Source organism: Stomoxys calcitrans, chromosome 3, assembly GCF_963082655.1.
Source record: "Stomoxys calcitrans chromosome 3, idStoCalc2.1, whole genome shotgun sequence".
Taxonomy (NCBI): Eukaryota; Metazoa; Arthropoda; class Insecta; order Diptera; family Muscidae; genus Stomoxys; species Stomoxys calcitrans.
This window is the reverse complement of record NC_081554.1, coordinates 168,028,951-168,047,184: the sequence shown is the minus strand read 5'-3', so window position 1 is coordinate 168,047,184 and position 18,234 is coordinate 168,028,951. Positions and strand designations below refer to the sequence as shown.

The window sequence follows — 18,234 nt, the reverse complement described above, 5'->3', positions numbered from 1 at the left end:
ATCTTGACTTCTTGAGCCCCTATCCGTTTTGGCTGAAATTCAGCATGACGTGTTTTGTTATGACTTCCGATAACTGTGCTAAGTATGGTTCAAATCGGTCCAAAACCTGATAAAGCTGCCACATAAAATGGTCTGGTAAGTTGACTTCTTGAGCCTCTAGAGGGCGCAATTCTTGTCCGATTGGGCTGAAATTGTGCATGACATGTTTTGTTATGACTTCCAACAATTGTGCTAAGTATGGTTCAAAACGGTCCATAACCTGATATAGCTGCCATATAAACTGATCTGGGAAGTTGACTTCTCGAGGGCGCTATTGGTATCCGTTTTGGCTGAAATTTAGCATGACGTGTTTTGTTATGACTTCCAATAACTGTGCTAAGTATGGTTCAAAACGGTCCATAACCTGATATAGCTGCCATTTAAACTGAGCTGGGATCTTGACTTCTTGAGCCTCTATCCGTTTTGGCTGAAATTCAGCATGACGTGTTTTGTTATGACTTCCGATAACTGTGCTAAGTATGGTTCAAAATGGTCCATAACCTGATATAGCTGTCATATAAACTCATCTGGGAAGTTGACTTCTTGAGCCTCTAGAGGGCGCAATTCTTGTCCGATTGGGCTGAAATTGTGCATGACATGTTTTGTTATGACTTCCAACAATTGTGCTAAGTATGGTTCAAAACGGTCCATAACCTGATATAGCTGCCATTTAAACTGAGCTGGGATCTTGACTTCTTGAGCCTCTATCCGTTTTGGCTGAAATTCAGCATGACGTGTTTTGTTATGACTTCCGATAACTGTGCTAAGTATGGTTCAAAATGGTCCATAACCTGATATAGCTGTCATATAAACTCATCTGGGAAGTTGACTTCTTGAGCCTCTAGAGGGCGCAATTACTCTCCGATTCGCCGTATCAAATATGAACTGAATTGATCTATAGCCTAATACAGTTCCCATATAAGAATTCGACAAATGCGATCCATGGTGGAGGGTATATAAGATTCGGCCCAGCCGAACATAGCAAGCTTTTACTTGTTCTGAAATATCAATTATGCGATAACGAGCTTGTGTTCTGAAGAAAACACACAAGAATATCACTTAACCTCAGTTTTCGTCATTACCTTCACATTTGTATACTCAACTCCAACATTTTTTTTTAACATCGAAAATTGAAAATTTCATAAAGCTAGACCCTTTGCTCGAAAAATGCAAAAAAATATAAAATATCAAATTTGAAGAAATGCCGCTCATTTTAAGAATCCTCTAAGAATTTCAAAACGCGGAATACTTAAGAATTGGCGAAATTCGAAAAAAACGAAGGAATTATAGCGTTTTCGATATTGAAAAAATAGGCCAAAAACTTTTAATTTTTTTTTGAAATTTTAGGAAACGCTGTTTGTTTTAAAATTCCTCTCGAGTTAAGAATAGCGAAATCCTTTTGGATTGCCAAAATTCGAAAAAAAATGAGGAAGCGTTATTGACATTGAAAATGACTTTGAATATTTATGTCGAAAGAAAAAAGGTTTTCGGGTTTTCGATTTTTTTTTTTTTAAACTGAAAAATATTGCTTCATGCATAGAGATGGGCGATGGATAAATATCTTGAGTAAAAAATATTTCCCAACCATCTTTTGATGATTTCGTATCCAAATCGGATGAAAAATGCTCCTTTTATAGGCTCATTACACTTTATCGGGAAATCGGTCTATATGGCAGCTATATCCAAATATGATCCGATCTGGACCACATTTGACAGAGATAGGTAGGGGTCTACCAGAACACACTGTGCCAAATTTCATCGAATTCGGGTAATAAAAGGGATCTCTTATGGCCTCAATACCAGATATCGGGAGATCGGGCGGTCGGCCTAAGGGCAGCTATATCCAAATATAATCCGATGTCAACCACACTTCACAGAAATGGGTAGGCGTCTCCCAGAAATCATTGTGCCAAATTTTATCGGTTGCAATCGGAACATACATCTTGCACGTCGGCATCAATCCTAGCTCTGTAGGAATTGAGGCGGCTGCATCTGCCAGAACTACTCTGGTTTACCGGGGGAGGTCGATTTCTTCAGATGCAATGGTTGGCGGTCGTTCCCCAAGGACTACATTCACCCGGTAACCGGTAACCGCATCTGCTACCGTGTCTGCATGAATGTTGTTTAGACCTGCTTGATATGCCGCTTAATCTATAGGTTCTCTCTTGTTGCGCTGAACCTCACGCTCTAGATCATGTAGATCTACCTAAGGCTTCTGGGCGGTGAATATCTATCCACAAGATGATGATTTGGATGGTTTCTGCGATAACAGCCCAAAAGGTATTGCTTAGACAGCATGTAGTTATGTCTTCGCACTGGTAGGATCTTTGTTTCCTGATGGAGGTGGTCCACATGAGAACTGGAGAGGGCGGCATTCTGACAGATCAGATTATTCCATTGCGTGTCACAGAGCCATCGTAGCGCAGAGGTTAGCATGTCCGGCTATGACGCTGAAAGCCTGGGTTCGTATCCTGGCGAGACCATCACAAAAAAAATTTCAGCGTTGGTACATTTGTGAGGTACAATGCCATGTAAAACTTCTCTCCAAAGAGGTGTCGCACTGTGGCACGCCGTTCGGACTCGGCTATAAAAAGAAGGTTCCTTATCATTGAGCTTAAACTTGAATCGGACTGCACTCATTGATATGTGAGAAGTTTGCCCCTGTTTCCTAGTGAAATGTTCATGGGCAAAATTTGCATTTGTCTTTGCCACTGGTGAGAGAAGGGAGTTCGGTCTGTACGACTCCCCCAAACTCGGGTCTTTTCCAGGCTTCAGTAGCGGGATCACTCTGCCCAGTGGTAAGGTACTCAACTCCAGGTGAATCCAGATTCTTCAACATCAATGTAGAGATTCCGTCGGGGCCCAACGCCTTAGATGATTTAGCCCCACGGATGACATTCATAACTTCGCCCACGGTAAATTGTGATGGCTGTTCATCGGCTGGGAGAACACGAATACAGCGAATGGCTCTCCTCCTTGCCCTGTCTCTCTCGTGATGCACAATAAATTGACGGTTGAACAACCTGGCGCATCTCTTCGGATCAGTCATGGTTATTTCGCCAAAAGTCATCCCGTCTACCGGGGTTCGAGAGAGACTTAACAGTAGACCACTGTTTGCCTACACCGGTGCCTAAGTTACATTGCTCCAAGTGTTCCAGCCACAAATTCCGCTTATGTTCGTTGACTACCCTGTTTATTTCCAGATTCAACTCGCTTATTCTGGGGTTAGCGGGGTCCATAGCACGAATCCCATCACGCTCATCTGCGAGTACCACTACTTGCGCCGGGAAATTGGGCTGCACTTGTGGTATTCGACCGGCTGGTATAAACCGAGCGGCTGCTGCATTAATGATGTCTCGGAATTTCCTCTCGGCCACAAGCACATCATTGGGCGGTGGCAGTTCACTGAAGCGGCGATTGGTATACTCTCTGAAGCCTGTCCAATCGGCCTCCTTATGATTGATAAACGTCCGGCGCTCAGAGGTTATGAAGTCGGGTGGTCGGTCGATGGTGAGAATTATGGGGAGGTGGTCTGACCCCAAAGAGATGACGGCTTGCCAGGATACGTCACTCAGGAGATCAGGGGATGCAATGGAGATGTCTGTCGAGCTGCTGCACCTCCTCGTAATCCTAGTGGGGGCATCCTCATTCACCGTGCAAAACGTGAAGCTTTCAATCTGCTCTGCCAAAGCTATGCCACGCTGGTCGTTACCAGGGGAGAATGCGATGACGTGTGATGCGCATTAAAGTCCCCCAGAACCAGACGATTAGGGCCAGATAGCAACCCACTTATGTCGGGGTTGTAAGCCTGGCCATTAATCGGGACACAGCTACCAACCGGCGGTATGTACACGTTGTATAGCTCTACCTCGGCAGTAAAAGACCTGACTGCTATCCCCATGCATTCCATGTGGAGGTCACTAGCGCCATGCGCAGGCGAGATTGGTCTATATTACACGGAATGGTGTATTATGAAGGCCAATACCCCACCTCCATTCCTTGAGCGATCCTTACGTAGCACCTTGTAACCGTGACAACTGTGTAAGCTGCAGGTGTCGGTCAGCTTTGTCTTCTGGATCGTTGCGACCAATATGCTCTTCCCACTCATAAAGTCCACAATCTCTTCGATCTAGCCACAAAGTCCGTGGCAGTTTAACTGCAAGAACGATACACTTGCCGTGGCAATATTTGGGCTGGGATGCTGCCGTTGCGTAAATTGCCGTAGTCCGACGACGAGGACGCAGAAGGCGACGACGACGACGCTTGTGACCGGCTATGTTCGCACAGCATCTTGCGACGAGGACGCAGAAGGCGACGACGACGACGACGACGCTTGTGACCGGCTATGTTCGCACAGCATCTTGCGACATAGCCAGTATGACTATACTCCCGTAGTAAAGTGAGGCCAGAGCAAGATCGGAAATGTACCCACTCCATGCACCGGTTACACCTCACCGACACCGACCGATGATGAGGGCGGTTCTCTATTCATGCACCATTGCGGATAGAATATTTGCTCTCCAATCCGGGGACGCTTTCGGATGATTTTCAAATTTCTAAACTAGAAGGAATTTATAGCATTATTGATCTCCAGATTTTTAAAACTTACCTTTCTTCAATCCAATCATTCACCTTAATGCTTGTATTATTGTTGTATTGAAATACAAACCATTTCAAATTAAAAAATGTTTTAAAATTCTTTATTCCAGATCTATTATTTTATTACAATTGGGAAAATCAAAAAAAAAAAAAAAACAGCCTAAATTTACTATAAATAAAATCAAAACAAATAAAAACTTTTTTTTAAATAATATTTTCTTGTTTTTATTTTCTTTTAGCAACTTTACATTTTTCTTGCAATTAGCGACTTTTGTTTTTTTTGTTTGTTTTTAAGAGAATATATATAGAAGACATAACAATTCAAGTAAAGAAAATTGGCAATTAATTTAATTTAAACTAATTTGTGCCAAATAAAAGCGAAAAAAATAAACTATCGTTTCTACATATATGTATATGGATATAAGATATTTATAATAATGATGACGGTGAGACGACATTGAATTCTAAAAAAAAACGACAAATATTTATATATGTATAGATGGATATATGCATGGAGTAATAAATCAATTTTAAACATTTAATCAAACGAAATCCTTCAATCTATGGTTGTAAGGTGGACAGAGAAAAAATAACAGAAACCTTTCAAAAGGACATATATTCATAAATAACCTCATACAGAGGTAGGGAGGGGTGAAGAAAATAATAAATAAATTTAGAAAAATTTATACAAAGACACAAAAAAACGCAAAACAATTCAGCAATAGGAAAAAAATTACGCCCAAGGCAATTAAAGGGGAAGTTACATCAAACTTTAACTTTCAACTCTAAACACAAAGGACATTAAATAAACCATATAAAATTCCAATTTTAAGCTTATTTCCTTGCATTTTCAATTCTTCAAATTTTTTGAGATTTTTTGTTTTTTTTTTTAACTATAAAATTAAAATTTTTGTTTTAGGAATACAAAAAAGTTTGCTGGGTTATTTATAAATATTACATTTGGTCAAAGACTTTTGCTCCTAGCGCTCAAAAGCGATTTCAGTACTTTCTAGGATTCCTTCACAAACAGCAAAATCCTCTAGACAGTGCAAAGTTTCATACAGAATGGACAAATTACTTATTTTGTACTAAATTTTGGGTACCATATACATATGGTAAACTTTTTGGCAGTTGCGCCATTTAAACTCAAAGAATTCAATTTAAAACATTTTCAAAAAAAAAAAAATAATAATAATAAAAAACGAATACAATACGCTTTGCCTTACAGAGAACAGAGCAAGATATCACTCAATCTCATGGCAGCCGGTTGTACGTACCGGATTGACCTGATGGAGTCCTTCATAGCCAAGGGCTGCTTTTAGTACCATAATGCGAACTTATTGCCTTACAGAGAACAGAGCAAGATATCACTCAATCCCACGGCAGCCGGTTGTACGTACCGGATTGACCTGATGGAGTCCTTCATAGGCAAGGGCCGCCGCCTCAGTGTACAAGACACTGGTACAACAACAAGACATTACTTGTAACATTTGATATAAAGATTTGTTTGAGAAAAAGATAGGAAATTTTGGAAATCATATTCGATAAATCATTTATTTTTAGCGTGCTACATTTAGTACACTTTAATACGAAGTTTAGTACTCGTTAGCACACTTTGGACGCGAATTGAGAACACTTTTTTTTAACAAATTTAGTAGAAATTGGTAGCAAATTTAGTACAAATTGGTAGCAAATTTAGTACAAATTGGTAGCAAATTTAGTACAAATTGGTGGCAAATTTAGTACAAATTGGTAGCAAATTTAGTACAAATTTATAGCAAATTTAGTACAAATTGAAACCAAATTTGGTACAAAACTTTACGAAATTAAGTACAACTTGCTACCATAATTAGCAGACTTTGGTACTAAATTTAGAACCCTTTGGTACTAAGTTTAATAAAAGTTGGTAACAAATTTAGTACTTCATTTAGGAACCAAACTTAATACCTTATGGTATCGAATTAAATACCCTTTGGTAACAAATTTAATACAGTTTGGTACCAAAATCAATTAGAACACATTGGTACTTAATTTTGTACACATTGGCACCAAACTTAGTACTCATTGGTGCAGAATTTAGTTCACTTTGGAACCAAATTAAGTACACATTGGTATTTAATTTAGCACATATTGCTATTTAATTTTGTATACTTTGGTACCAAATTAAGTACACTCCTGTAACAACTTTAATAAATTTTGGAACAAAATTTATCACACTTTAGTACCATATATACTGCATCTTGATATTCAATTTCGTACACTTTTGTATAAAATGTTAAACACTTTGGTACCAAATTTTGTACAGTTTGGTACCAAGTTTAATATATTTTGGTAACAAATTTAGTACACATTATTTCTTAACTTAGTACCATTGGTACTTAATTTAGTACACTTTGGAACCAAATTTAGAACGAAATTTATTACAATTTAAAACGAAATTTAGTACACATTGGTATTTAATTTAGAACACTATAGTACTTAATTTTGTACATATTGGTATCTAATTTAGTACATCTTGGTATTTAATTTGGTACATTTTTAAAAAATAAATTAGTATAATTTCGAAATAGATGTAGTACAATTTGAAACCAAATTAAGTACACAATAGTACTTAACTTAGTACATATTGGTATTTAATTTAGTAGACTTTGGTACCAAATTAAGTACACATGTATCAATTTTAGTACGTTTTGGAACCAAATTAAATGCATTTTAGTACCATATATAATTTTATTTACCTAATTTGGTACCAAAGTGTACTACATTAAATACCAATATGTACTAAGGTAAGTACCATTGTGTACTTAATTTGGTTTCAAATTGTACTACATTTGTTTCTAAATTATACTAAATTTAGTTCCCAAATGTACCAAATTAAATACCAATATGTACTAAATTAAATGTCGATGTGTACAAAGTTAAATACGAATGTGTATCAACTTAAATACCAATGTCTACTAAATAAATTACCAATGTGTACTAAATTTCGTTTCAAATTGTACTAAATTTCGTTCTAAATTGTTCTTGATAGTGCATCTGCATATTTAATTTCGTGCCCTTATGTATAAAATTTCGTACAATTTGGACACAAATTTAGTACTATTTAGAACCAAATTTAGCACATATACTACTTAGTACACATTGGTACTTAACTTAGTACACTTTGGAATCAAATTTAGAATAATTTAAAACGAAATTGAATACAATTTGAAACCAAATTTAGTACACATATGGTATTAAATTTACTACACATTGGTATTTAATTTAGTAGATATTGGTATTTAGCATAATTTTGATTTAATTTAGTACATATTGGTACTTAGCATAATTTTGAAACAAATTTAGTTCAATTTAAAACTAAATGTAGTACACTTTAATATTTAATTTAGTACACAATGGTATTTAATTTAGTACTTACTCCGGTACCAAATTTAGTACCCTTGGAACCAAATTTAGTACACTATGAAACCAAATTCAGTACAATTTAGAACCAAATTTAGTACGATTTGAACCCAAATTTATGGGTCGATTATGGATGGCAATCCAACTTCAGTTGCGTTGCCAGCACCCAAAATTGTTACAGAAATTTCAATTTTTGTATAAAATTCCGTACTTTTTTACAAATTCTTTAGTAGCTGAACTTTAAATATACTTATATTGAATGAAATTGACAAAAAAATTTCCAACTTTATAATAATATTTACATAGTGGCTTTGTCTCCTGGCAAATCGACTGTAGTCGAGTTGCAATCCATAATCGACCTATTAGTAAACATTGGTATTTAATACAGTACACATTGGTATTTAATTAAGTTCACGTCGATAATTAATTTAGTACACTTTGGTATCAAATTAAGTACACTTTGGAACCAAATTTAGTACACTTTAGTACCATATATAGTGCATCTTGATATATAATTTTGTACACTTTTGTGTAAAATTTAGTACACTTTGGTGCCAAATTTTGTAGACTTGATAAAATTTTAGAACGCTTTATATGCAAATGACTGGATTAATACAACTATCAAAAATAAAATGCTTTATGGCATTTCCGATTAAAAAATTCAATAAGCTAATGTTCCAATAGTACTAAAATTTGTACCTATTGAAAAGCAAACAATAGAGTTAGACATTAATTGCTATTTATTAGTTTTTTCAAACCTTTGTAGGACAATAACGTAATTAGTACTAAAAGAAATTACCAAATTTAGTACGTTTTGGTACCAAATTTGGTACACCTTGCATTTTTTGGCCGATTGAAGTTATTTTTACAGGCAGGGTTCCAGCAAGTGTTAAAACTTAAACCCTTTAGAACATGATTGGAAATAGTACAATAGACAAAGATATTTATAGTACTAAAATTCGTACTTATTGCATTAAAGGCAACAGATTTAGACAGAAAAATTTTATAATTTTTTATATTTGTTCATTTTTGGAAAAGTTGGCTATTTTAAAACATTTAGAGGAAAATTACGTAACTTTTATTAAAAGTTGGTAACAAATTTAGTACACTTGGTACCAAATTTAGTACTATTTGTTTCTTTTTGTGCACATAAAATTATTTGGCAGTTATAATATAAAAACAATTATCAAAACTAAAAGTCTTTCAGTCACTTTCGAAATGAGTACAATTGATAGAGATAAAGTAGTACTAAATTTCGTACTTATTACATTACACCACTCAACTTAATTAGACATGACTTGCTATATTATTTTTATATTTGTTCATTTTTGGAATAGTGTGGAATTTTTTCAACGATTTTAGGAAAATAATGTACTTTTTACTAAAATTTGGTACCAAATTCAGTACACATAAGTCCCAAATTTGGTACCCTTTGATACATTATGTGCGAAAAAAAAGTACTTGACAGTCATAATGTAAACAACTATCAAAACTAAAGACCTTTAAGACAATTTCGAAAAGAATTCAATTTGTAAATGTGCCAATGGTACTAAATTTCGTACTTATTGCAATACACTCAATGGAATTAGACAAGTTTTGCTATTTTTTTTTTTTAGGTTTGTTCATTTTGGGAAAAGTTGGGAGTTTTGTAAACATTTTAAGGAAGATAATGTAACTTATACTAACATTTGGTACCAAATTTAGTGCACTTTGGTACATAGTTTTGTACACTTTGATACTTTATAGGCAAATTGAAGTATTTGGCAGTGATAATATAAATAACTATCAAAACTTAAAGTCTTTAAGACATTTTCGAAAAGAGTACAATAGAAGAAGGTGCCAATAGTACTAAATTTCGAACTTATATCATGAAAGCCAAATGAATTAGACATGACCTGCTATATTTTTTAATTTTTTCCATTTTTGGAGAAGTTGCTAGTTTTGTAAATGTTTTTAGGAAAAAAATGTATCTTATACTTACATTTGGTACCAAATTTAGTACACTTTGATACATAATTTGGTACACTCTGATACTTTTTGAGCGCATGAAAGTATTTGGCTTTCATAATATACACAACAATCAAAACTAAAAGCAATTAAGACATTTTCGTAAAGAGTACATAACATTAAGGTGCCAATAGTACTTAATTTCGTACTTATTTCATTAGAATAGGAATTAGACATGACTTGCTATAATGTTTATGTTCGTCCATTTTTGGAAAATGTTGAGACTTTTGTAAACGTTTTTAGGAAAATAATGTATCTTATACTAACATTTGGTACCAAATTTAGTGCCCTTTAGTACATAATTTGGTACATTTTGATACTTTTTGAGCGCATGAAAGTATTTCGCAGTCATAATGTAAACAATTATCAAAACTAAAAGCCTTTAACACATTTTCGAAAATAGTACAAAACATAAAGGTGCCAGTAGTACTAAATTTCGTAGCTTTGTTTATTACAGTCAAAGGAACTAGACATGGAAAAATATAGCAATTTTTTAATATTTGATCATTTTTGGAAAAGTATGGATTTCTCTAAACATTTTTAGGAATATAACATGCCTTGTACTAAACTTCGGTTCCAAATTTAATGCACTTAAGTACGAAATTTGGTACACTTTGATACTTTATGGGCAAATGAAAGTATTTGGCAGTCATAATATATAAAGAACTATCAAAACTTAGTCTTTCATCATTCACTTTCGAAAAGAGTGCAATGGGTAAAAGTGGTACTAAATTTCGTACTTATTACATTACATCCACCGGAATTAGACAAGACTTGCTATATTGTTTATGTTGGTCCATTTTTGGAAAAGTTTGCGAGTTTTTTAAACGTTTTCAGGAAAATAATGTAATTTGTACTAAAATTTGGTACCAAATTTAGTGCACTTTGGTACATAATTTGGTACACTTTGGTACTTTTTGAGCGCATGAAAGTATTTGGCAGTCACAATATGAACAACTATGAAAACTAAAAGCCTTTAAGACATTCTCGAAAACAGTACAAAAAATAAAGGTATTAATAGTACTAAATTTCGTACTTATTTCATTACAGTCAAAGGAATTAGACATGGCTTGCTATATTTTTCATTTTTGTAAAAGTATGGAATTATCTAAACAAGTTTAGGAAAAAAAATGTGCCTTGTACTAAACTTTCGTACCAAATTTAGTACACTTAGGTACGAATTTTGGTACACTTTGATACTTTATGGGCAAATGAAAGTATTGGCAGTCATAATATAACAACTATCAAAACTAAACACCTTTCAGTCACTTTCGAAAAGATTACAATGGGTAAAGATAAAAGTAGTACTAAATTTCGTACTTATTTCATTACAAGGAATTAGACATGACTTGCTATACTTTTTTATGTTTTTGGAAAAGTTGAATTGAGGTCGCTGCAGAGTAAGGATTGATGCCAACGTGCAGGATGTATGTCCCGATTGTGACCAGGGACCACAAGACACACGTCACCTGTTTAACTGTCCAGCCAGGCCCACTCGTCTCAGACCCAGATCCCTCTGGACGCATCCCATCTTAGTCGCAGAGTTCCTGGATCTGGACACTCAACAAAGTGTTGGGCACATGCGCTAGCGTGCGTAATATTTCCAAGCCCATGGGCTTATGTTCCTGTGCATATACACAAATATATGATTTTTATTTTGTCGAAGTGTGTGTGTATTTGCCCGCCAGTGTGTGTGTGTATTTGCCCGCCACTGTTCTATAGAAATCAAAACTTGTCAAAAAACTATGCAAAACCTTCAATAGTTAAATACAATGCATGAGTCTAAGACAGATATTTAACTTCTCTCTTTTTGGCTTAGAAGGAAATATCGTCATTTTGGTCCTCTTATATATTCGTATACTTATATCATGGTATTATAACCCAGCAAACCTTGCGGCGAATATCTTAACTTAAAAAAATAACAGAATATGGGAAACTTCATACAAGTTACAAAATTTATACAAAAATTAAAGAAAACAGATTAAAATGAAAAAGCAGATGTTTTAAAAATGATTGGAATTTTTTCCATTAAATAAACAAAACACCTTACATTACAAATTTTCTTATAAAAACAAAATCCTTAAATTCCACCTATTGTGAATTCTTTTGTGTTCTTTACAAAAAACAAAAATTCTTCATTGTTGCTAATTTTTAAATCTTTACATATGAGATCCCTAAAAAATAAAAATTAAAAAAAAAATAAATTGAATCTTTTACAAAAACAAAGGCAATTAGGATATACACATATGCAACTTAACTAGGCAGCTATAGTAATAATAATTATGTTAATATTAAAATAATTATAGTAATAATAATAATAATTACATACATTTAATAATATGTGGTTTTTGCACTTGGTTTTGTTGTTGTGTTTGTTTCTTTTTTTCATGTTCGTTTAAGGATTTTTTGTAACAAAAAAACACTAACTATAAATTCTAAGATGAAGGGGGTGAGTGGTTACAAAAAAATGGATTCCAATGTTAATTAAAAAAAAATAATAATAAATTACAAGTTCCTATATGGGTGATTAATCCAATTAGAGATGATTATGATAATGATAATGGTGTTGATGCTGATGATAATCCTTAAGGATGTGGCTATTTCATCTAAGGTGGTTATTACAGTGGTTCTCCCTATGTTGATGTTGTTGTAGAAGTTATTGTTGTTCCTGGTGTTGTTTTTGTTGTTGTTGATGTTGTAAAGCTAATACTAACTCTTGCTTAAAGCTTTCTTCTTTCTTTGTACTAAAATATCATAGAATGGATTATGGCTTATCGATTGGGTTAAACGTTTTATCCATTCCTGTTGATCCTCCTCGGTGGCTGCTGACATGCGATATACGCTATGTTTACCCTCAACAACCTACAGAGAAAAGTTGTAAATTTTAAAAAAATTTTAACATTTTAAAATTTTTAACTAAACCCCACACTTACCTTGCCCTCCGAATCAGTCTTACATGCTTTAATGATTTCTGCTCCACCCGAAGCAAAGAGTTCAAAGCAATTTGGTTTACTGCGATCATGTATTTCTCGAACCTATAATTATATGTATAATAATAAAAAAAAAAAAACAAAATTATCGTAAAACAAAATTCCAAACTCATTCATGGCACAGGTGAAGAACGAAATTATGCCATGATGCATGTTTTTGGGTTTAGCCATACACAGAAAACTGGCATAAACTAAGAAGGGAATTTTTTGGGGAAAACATTAGAACACCTTGAACCAAATAGCCAAAAGAGAAACAATACAGGTATTAGCAAACACTTTGGAACCGCATGCAGATTTAATAATAATACCAAAAACGCAAACCTATGTGAAAAAATCGAAAGAACCAAGCCAAAAACTATCCTGCATAGCAAAGTAGAAGAAAAATATAAGCCATACCATATAAAATTGTAAAAACGACTAGCTTTACCAAATCGATTATTTTTCAGGTAAGTAATTTCCAAATATTAAGCTATTGATCGTAGCTTCGATAACCGATAACTTTTGAAAACTGACTTTCGATAACCGATACATTTCGATTACCGATAACTTTCGATAACGATCACTTTTAATAAGCGACAACTTTCGAAAACCAATACCTTTCGATTACCGAAAACTTTCGATAACGATAACTTTCGATAACCGATAATTTTTGAAACCCGATAAATTTCGATAACCGATAACAATCGATAACCGATATTTTTAAATTATTTTTTTCAGTTAGTAGTTTCAGAAATTGAATCGATTTTTCGCAGCAAAAAATCAATAACCGATACTTTTTTAAAGTTGTTAAAGATTTCCGATTGCCAAGCGAGGTAATAAAAATCGATGTAAAAACTATTATCATTATCAATAAAACAGGAATCGAATTACCGCATACGTGATTGAGTGCGCTTTCGTATCAAATTAAATTTCAGCTAGTATTTAATGAAAGTTATACCACCTGTAACAGGGATTCGGAGTGGAGCAGGCCTATTTTTGACGGAGCGGGAACGCGGAGCGAAGCGGTTTCCATTCTCAAAATGCGCTCCGATTCGACAAAATAAAAATCATTAAAATACAAATTTTTTTGGTTTATGAACTTATTTTTAAAATTGTTACATTAACATGAGATAACTTGCAAATAATGCAAATTTTGCCCATGAACATTCCACTAAGGAACAGGTGCAAACTTCTCACATATCAAAGAGTGCTGTCCGATTTAAGTTTAAGATCAACAATAACGGTCCTCCTTTTTATAGCCTTTGGAGAGACTATTATATATTTATAATGGCAAAATCAAAAAGAAGTACAAATTTTGCCCATGAAAATTCCATTAAGGAGCAGGGGTAAATTTCTCACATATCAATGATTGTAGTCCGATTCAAGTTTAAGCCCAATGATAAGGGGCCTCCTTTTTATAGCCGAGTCCTAACGGCGTGCCGCAGTGCGACACCTCTTTGGAACGAATTTTACATGGCATAGTACCTCACAAATTTTGCCGGCATTAGAAGGGGAAGATCACAACTGATATTTTTTTCTGATGGTCTCGCCAGGATTCGAACTTAGGCGTTCAGCGTCAAGGGGACATGCTAACCTCTGCGCTACGGTGGCCTCCAACTTTAAACTTAGCTTTCGCTAAATCGTTATCGAAAACATAATAAAAAACAGATTTGTACCAATTTTAAAAATTTTCATTTCAAGTCAAAACAGAAGGGCCGATTCTTGTATACCATCCACCATTGATCGCATTTGTCAAGTTCTCTTTATAGGCAGAAAATAAAAAGGATCAAGCAACAAACTCCATGGATTTTTATATCCACCTCCATAGGAAAGGAGGTATATTCCGTTTAAAACACATCGAAATACCCATTGCAGACCCTACAAAGTATTTTGTCTATGCGCGGGTTAAGTTCGTGAACGAGCAAAATCTGATCATATTTAGATATAGCTGCCATATAAACCGATTTTCCAGGGTTTCTAGGGTCTTAAGTCTATAAAAGTCGTATTTATTATTCGATTACGTTGAAATTATAAAGCGCTAGTTGTATTAAGGCCCCCGATATCCGAACCGAAAATAAGAAGAATCGAGTTAAAATCTATTATATTCGACAACCGATATTTTTCGATTAATGGCCTAGTTTTTGATCCTATTTGTAAGGACATTAATTTACAAAGAAATAATAAACTATTTTCTCCTTTATCATATGAAGAGTTATTTCTAAACTGTTAATCCATGATTTTCAAGTATTTGAATTAATTATCAGCAACTGATAATCGATAACGGTTTGAACACACGAGTGTTATAGTGGGAAAATGGATAAATTGATAGACGTTCTTATAATAAACTTATTTTTTGCCAATGATAAGGAAAAACTTACATCGATTATTTTCGATAACACATGTTTTCTGATAAAGAGGTTCATAGCGGCAACTACGGATTTGACTAATGAGTGTTACAATCGAAAAATCTATTTAGAATCAAATAACCAATCTTTTGTCGATAATTAGGATGAAAATAAAATCGATTATATTCGATAACCGATATTTTCCCATTAAGCGCCTGGTTGTGGCTATTTAACCTACTATTTATCACAAAATCGATTGACAAGGAAACGACATAACATTTTCGTAGTCTAAAAACACATATGAATTGTATAAAGGTCGAGAAGGCGCTGAAATAAATGTAACGATATGTAATGAAAATGTACCAAAAAAGATACAAATGCCGATACTCAAAGGCTTCTTGGCGGGCTAAAATAGATAAGCTCAGCCACTTCGTCAGCAGCAGCATTCGAGTAAGCAATAAATTTGGTAACATCAGATTTCAAAAAATGGAATAATATAAGTAATAACAGAGCTGTAAAATCGATTTGCAATAATAAAAATATACTTTTCCTCTGATAGCACGTTTGAACTACAAGTCATTAATAATCGACCATTTTTGCACGGTTCCCAGTATTTTAACATGTTTTCTTAAAAACGTCCTATTTGATGCTAAAAATGATAACTTAATAATAAAATCGATGTACCATAAAATAACTGCAACTTTCCTAATCAATATTTAAAACGAACATTAGCATCAGATAATCGATAATCGGTTTAAATTACAGATTCTTTTTTAAGTAATGTTTTCTGTCTTCGATTGACGTTTGTAGTTCGAAATGTAAGATATTATTGATTTTCGAAGAAAATGATTTTGACTGTCAATATTTCACATCGATTGAACATAAATCGTAATCAACATGCATGCTAGTTAATGGTTGACGATTTCCGATAAACGAGTAGTGCAATCGATAAATCAGTGAAAAAATCGATGGTGCTTGATAACCAAGGCTTCATTGCAATTAACAGTCGAAGGTCAGTACGCACCTCTAGCGAATTTTAAGTTACAGCCAACATTTATGTTTACACCGGAAAAAAAGTTTGTAGTCTATATCGATAAGTCGATATATCGATAAGTTTTTTGCCAAATTTTTTAAAAATTTTTGCTAATAAATTACGTATGTATTACATCATTTGTACTTGCAAATAACTTGTATGAAGTTAACGAAACAAACATTTTCATTCATGTCACCCTTTTACGCAAAGAAAGTTTCATTTGAGCTGCGTAGTAGCAAGCGAAATTTTCGGCAATGTTATTGAAACCGAAAATATCGCTGTCAATGCACTTCTTAGGAAAACGAAAATTTCGTTTGAAGTGCGTACCGGCCTTTGGCTTAAATTTTTTGAGTGAGTTAGCAACAAGTGCATGTAATCGATGTATGTTTTGTCGACAAATTGTTGTATTATTTTGCTATTTGATTATTGGCACATGATATTTCTGACAAGGGGAAAGCAATCGATAAACAATAAAACACGTTTTTTTAACGAATATTTTCTAAAACAAATAATTCTGAAGAGATATTGTTCCCAGTATTGACATATTATGGGTTTCCTTGTAGCTTTACAAGGGTCAACATGCAAGCGAGTGTATGGTTGACGACTTCCGATAAACGAGTAGTGCAATCGATAAATCAGTGAACAAATAGATGGTGCTTCATAACCAAGGCTTTATCGCAATTAACAGACGAAGGTCAGTACGCACCTTTAGCGAAATTTTCGGTTGCAGCCAAGTCATTTATGTTTCCACTAGAAAAAGTTGTGCAGTCCACTAGATGGCGACAAACATCGATTCGATTTTTAGCCAATTTTTTTTTTTTGCTAATAAAGTACTTATGTACAGCAATTAATCATTTAATAACTTGCATAAAGTGAACGAAATAAACATTTGCATTCATAATTTTCCAATGCCTGTTATGTCACCCTGTTACGCAAAGAAATTTTCGATAACGGTATCGAAACCGAAAATTTCAATGCATTTCTTATGAAAACGAAAATTTCGTTTGCGGTGCATACTGGCCTTTAGCTGAATTTTTTGAGTGAGTTAGCTACAAGTGCGTGTTATCGATGTATGTTTAATTGACAAATTGTTGTATTATTTTACTATTTGATTATTGGCACTTGATATTTCTGACAAGGGCAAAGCTTGTTATCTTGTGATCTTTTCTATATCCCTCTAGAGAAGTTTATACAAAACGCAGAAGTGAAAGTAAATGTTTCACTGAATAACAAACAACACATGCTTCTCGCCTATGGCGATGCTATTAAAACAATGTATCGACCATATTGACAAGTACTTCAGCCTTTGGAAAAAGCAGACAGAAAAGAGCTTGAAGTGGTTTGGCAAGTGATGGATATAAAACCAAGTTATAAGAATTAAGGCACCGGCTTAATCAAGCGAGCTCAGAAGAATAAAACCAAACAAAAGCCGAAAGAGAGAGCTCCGGTAAACATTGAAAATCGATAACTATTGGGTTGCCCAAAAAGTAATTGCGGATTTTTTAAAAGAAAGTAAATGCATTTTTAATAAAACTTAGAATGAACTTTAATCAAATATACTTTTTTTACACTTTTTTTCTAAAGCAAGCTAAAAGTAACAGCTGATAACTGACAGAAGAAAGAATTCAATTATAGAGTCACAAGCTGTGAAAAAATTTGCCAACGCCGACTATATGAAAAATCCGCAATTACTTTTTGGGCAACCCAATATTACATTGTGATAATTAGTCATAAACATCGGTACAATCATAAACAATTCAAACGACATCGGCTTTGGGATTATAGGGAAAAGGATTTTGGCTTATAGATGCTTGTGTGTTGTAGCTGTGTGTTATACACT

At 34.1% G+C, this 18,234-nt stretch overlaps 1 protein-coding gene across 2 annotated transcripts in view; it reads right to left on the bottom strand.

Annotated features, from left to right (window-relative positions):
- Positions 1-5,814: 5,814 nt before the first annotated feature.
- The window catches only part of LOC106088696 (uncharacterized), a 94,744-nt gene continuing 82,324 nt past the window's right edge, over positions 5,815-18,234 (bottom strand). For both annotated transcript variants that reach the window (XM_013254346.2, XM_013254347.2), the window contains exons 9-10: positions 12,981-13,082; positions 5,815-12,909 (exon numbers count right to left, since the gene is read on the bottom strand). In XM_013254346.2, the coding sequence (XP_013109800.2) occupies positions 12,757-12,909; positions 12,981-13,082 (255 nt within the window). In that variant the 3' untranslated portion in view covers positions 5,815-12,756. The remainder of the gene's footprint in view (positions 12,910-12,980; positions 13,083-18,234) is intronic.